At 41.7% G+C, this 4,689-nt stretch overlaps 1 protein-coding gene across 1 annotated transcript in view; it reads right to left on the bottom strand.

Moving 5' to 3' along the window:
- Nucleotides 1–4,310: 4,310 nt before the first annotated feature.
- LOC108791772 overlaps nucleotides 4,311–4,689 on the bottom strand; it is a 20,386-nt gene continuing 20,007 nt past the window's right edge. Inside the window, exon 11 of the mRNA XM_018562343.1 lies at nucleotides 4,311–4,541. Coding sequence (XP_018417845.1) covers nucleotides 4,346–4,541 — 196 coding nt within the window. The 3' untranslated portion in view covers nucleotides 4,311–4,345. The remainder of the gene's footprint in view (nucleotides 4,542–4,689) is intronic.

Raw genomic sequence — 4,689 nt, 5'->3', positions numbered from 1 at the left:
AGGCAGACAGGAGCAACCATAATTAAGATAGGGGCTACTGGCCCCCCACTGAAAATAGTCTCACCTGTAATATTTGCATATGAATGGGTGGCGCTATATAGATATGAATAAGCCACGACTAATTTTCCCCAAAAATTGCCTGCGCGTCTCTAGAGTGTTCGGGCTTCGCTTGAAGAAAAGGTGGCAACCCTACACAGAAGACATGATTACATAATTACTATGAATCCAATTTGTAACTTCAAAATCAATATTTCCCAGTAAAGAAAAGAAATTGGGTAACAGTACCCTAATTATTGCCTCGTAGCATATTCAAAGACATGAAAAACATCAACAAAATTCATTGAGAAATATTCTCCAATTCAGTGTGTGAAACAGCCTTATCTGAAGATGATATAAGAGTAGTTAAAGTGACATTAAAGTCAAAATCTTTTCCCCTCCCCCCAATGTTAATTAAAGCACTTTGCTTAAATGATGTTTCTTAATCCGATCTTCCTCTTATTTCTTGTACTTTTCATCTGTCCCTCTAGCGCTGCGTCGTGTCTCCGATCCAGCGCTGACTCCTCTGTGCTTGCTGGCACTTCCTGTCCCATGGTGTCTGCATGCGGGTGCACGCCGTCCATAGACTTACCTTGTGTCTCTCCTCGCGTCGCAGCCGAAAATCTGAACTGCGCATGCGCCCGCCCCAAGATGCTTTGCGGCCACCCGAGAATTTTCAGATTTTCGGACGGGAGCACGCGAGGTAGACACAGGTAAGTATTAACCCTTTTCAAAGCGGGTTTTTTTTTTTTACACTTTTTGCATAGATCTACTGCTTGCTAGCCTTATATATATATATGCGAAAACACCGGAGGGTTTAATAACCCTTTAATATTAGATTATTAACAATTGAAGTTATACACTTCTAGATGGATCTGGTTATTAGGAGCGGGATAGAACGTATGGAAATTCAATATAGATATATATCTTCATTTTTAGCTTTTGACTATAGATAACCTTTAAATACCTAACACAATTATACAATAATCAGACCTATATGTGCAATGATAATAATAATGATAATAATAATACTCATCATCATCAAATTAAAGTGACACTAAACTCAGGAGTTAAATCTTAAAAATACATTTAGTGGCTTCCATACTGCAGAGGGTTACGTCACCCTCCCTTATCATGAGATCCCAGGGAATACTGAGAAGCCCCAATCTTCTGAAGAGACACTCCAGCACAGTGCAGACTTCCTTTTCTTACCAAATTTTTCCCCCATAGGCTTTTTAATTTTAATGCAACACTTTTTTTGGAGGGGATTTTCCTATTTACTGCAAGGTCCGCTTCCACAACCATTTAAACATTGATTTTCATTTAAAACTGCTCTGTCCCAGGGTAAAAGGCACTGCTGAATGACTTCCTTGCGTTGTCACCCTATTAAAGGAAGTGGAAATCTAAAAGACCTAGTGGCAGGATCAACAGGTAAAAAAACCAATGTTACAGGGGGACTCAGAAAAAGAAAAACTGCTTTGTTAATATTCATGACAGGCCGCATCACATACAGCAGTGGTGGTCAAATTTAGTGATATGGGGACCTTAGTCACAGCCCCTGACATCCCCCAAAGTCGCCTCTAGGACTTCTCTAGAGTCTCTCCCATCCTCTGGAACTCTTTACCCCAACCTGTCCGTCTATCTCCCACCCTGACTGTCTTTAGGCATTCCCTGAAGACTCTTCTCTTCAGGGAAGCTTATCCCACCTTAACCTAACCACTGAACCATCACATTCTCAAACAATTCATCCCCACACAGCTACCTCCTCATGTATCATTTCCCCCTCCTCTTTCAGATTGTAAGCCCTTAGGGGCAGGGCCCTCCTTACCATCTTGTCTTGAATTGTATTGTGATTGTAATGTCTTCCTTACATTGTAAAGCGCTGCGCAAACTGTTGGCGCTATATAAATACTATGTAATAATAATAAGTGGAGGAGGTGAAATGGAAAAGGTGAAGGAAGAAGGAGAGGAGGAGTTGGAGGTGAGATGTAGGAGAAGGTAAAGGATGAAGGGGAGGAGGTGAAATGGAGCAGGTGAAGGAAGAAGAGAAGGAGGGAAAAGTGGAGGAAGATGTGGATGCCACCAACATTGGCTAGGTCAAAGGTCTCCCATAGACATAGCATTGTTACCTGATACAGTTTCTTGTCTCCAGTGTATGGGTGCATATATCTTATATGTCTTCCTTATCTATGTCCACATTGTCAGATAGAGTAATATGAGGGTTATTGTCTTATTATTGCTGGAGAACTTTGAACAGTGTTGTCCCTGGACTTGAACAGCATGTTGTACATATGTGAACTTTGGCTGGAGACAGAACTTGTTCTATAGAAATAACCTCAACACACATGACATTAGCAACACAATCGTTTGCAGTGAAAAGCAGTGACATTTTAGGGGGTCCTCCATGCCTCTAAATCACGTACACGTCTGCATAAAAATAATAGGACATGTGTGACCACAGATACTCACCAGCATGTCAACATTTTTCAGGTCTGAGCCAGGAAAAAAACCTCTCCTCCCATCATGCAATCATGCAGCAGAAGATTCCTCTGATTTAGCTGAATGTAAATGGTGCTGTCAATCTACGCACACAGACACAAACCTTTTTTTAGGGTTTGAGGTTCTGCGCTTCCTCTCCCATTGTTAGGAAAGTGTACCACAAAGAATCAGTATTGATTAAACCTAAACTGCTTTAAACCGCCACTACTTTCCTTTATATGTACTAGCTTTTTAAATATAACACATTTAGAGGTTGGATGAAAGGTTTGGGGTAGCATAACACATATAAAGGTATGATACATATATGTACACTTCTGCAGTTTGTTATTAAGAAAGAGATTATTCCATATCGGCCTTTCAGTTTGTAGGTAGTTGTATGTTTAAAGTTGGCCATACACTGTTATATTTTCTTTGTTCAACCTGCGGGAAATATAAGATTCCTCCATCCACGTTCAAATCTCCTACTATTTCCATTGCAGTCTGACAGCAGCCACTATCACAATACCCAAATAAAGCTTGCAGCTGATTGGTTGCATGCTCCTCTTGGCCTAAAATTTTCCAACCAGCTTCTTTGATCTTCTAATTGAGGGATACCAGCCAGAAGGGTCCGATGGCAACACCCGCTGTTCTGATTATGGCCAGTTCTTTAAGAACTGGTTGAAACTCACATAGTGTATGACCAACTTAAGTCTGACTTCACACCATTGTGTTGTACATGTTAGTGCCATATTGAATGGAATCCCAACACACTAAAGGAACGCATCTGCAATGCAGCACATCACAGCACACAGTAACGCACTACAGTGTGTTACCTAAAAAGGTTACAGTGCACTTTGGGGTGTGCTGAGGGGCATAACAAGCCCAGTCAAAATAATTAGCACTACTATATCTGGCGTTCCCCAATAAGGATTAGGTGCAGTTTCTTGTACACTGGGGTGCATGGGAAGCTCATAACAAATGATGCAACGTAATGTACAGGTGTGAAACCAGCCATTGCGGTCAGGGCTGAGGGCCCAGTCACACCATCAAGATTGCGTTACAGTGCGTTCGGCCTCTGGAACGCAACCCGGCCAGCTCACTTTGTTACTCAATGACACCGCAGCCACTCCCCCCGCCCACGTTGCGATTGACGGCACCCAAACGCGTGGCACATTGAGTTCAATGCACCACCACGCCCCCTCCCGCCCCAAAACAAAGTGAGCCGGCCAGATTGCGTTCCAGAGGCCAAACGCATTGGAACGCACTCTTGATGGTGTGACAGGGCCCTGAATATATTCAAACACTTTCTTAACAGCTATCTATATGAAAGCGACTCCCACTGCCAGTATCAGCAGGAGGCTTTGCAGAGAGGCGTGACCTTGCGGCAGGGGGAACTGGCAGCTGGTTGGATCTGACACTCCCAGGACTCTCAATTTCCTATTAACGTGCTGGCGTTGTAAATAAAAATTAAGTAGCAAGTATTCAAAAAAATTGGAGAGAAGGATGTATTATTTTTGCTCTATTAATAATATCTGGTGCCAAGGGTTCCGTACGTCATAAGCCAATCAACCTACAAGAAGGTACGTCAGAAAACTGGAGCAGTAAAAATAGTTTCACAAAGCACAAATACAAACTGTCAGGCTCACCTCTATATGTGACTCAGTCATTTCATGTTTTAATCATATTTCTTATTTGAAGAACATAATATCTTGAGGCTCAAAGAAACAAATGACATTCCTTTACCAGACAGAGACATGACCTTTATTAAGTAAAAAAAAAATGTATGTACTGTATATATACACCTGACAGTGATAAAACTACAACAAATGCATTAAATATGATCCAAAGCCATGATGGCTGCTGGGTAATCGTATATCTCCATATAACCGACATTCAGTTCTTCTGGGTAGGGTAGATGTTCTTGTACAACTTTGACCACGCATGCTGGGACAGGCTTGCAGCTATGCTTGTCCAGAAAACCGTGAGCCCACACTACAAACGCTCTGTATGACATGCGGCGCAGCTTGCTGGAAAACGGCACAAGCATTATAATCAGCATAAAAAGAATACATTGTAATAATAAGAATTAAAAGAAAAACAAATCTCTATATACAAGTTGTAAATTATTCACTCTATACTCAATTTTTAGGACAGCTACTCAGTGGCGTAACCAGA

This window comes from Nanorana parkeri, unplaced genomic scaffold (genome assembly GCF_000935625.1).
Source record: "Nanorana parkeri isolate BGI_ZX_2015 unplaced genomic scaffold, ASM93562v1 scaffold573, whole genome shotgun sequence".
Taxonomy (NCBI): Eukaryota; Metazoa; Chordata; class Amphibia; order Anura; family Dicroglossidae; genus Nanorana; species Nanorana parkeri.
The sequence above is the reverse complement of the archived record's forward strand: the minus strand, read 5'-3'. Positions and strand labels throughout refer to the sequence as shown.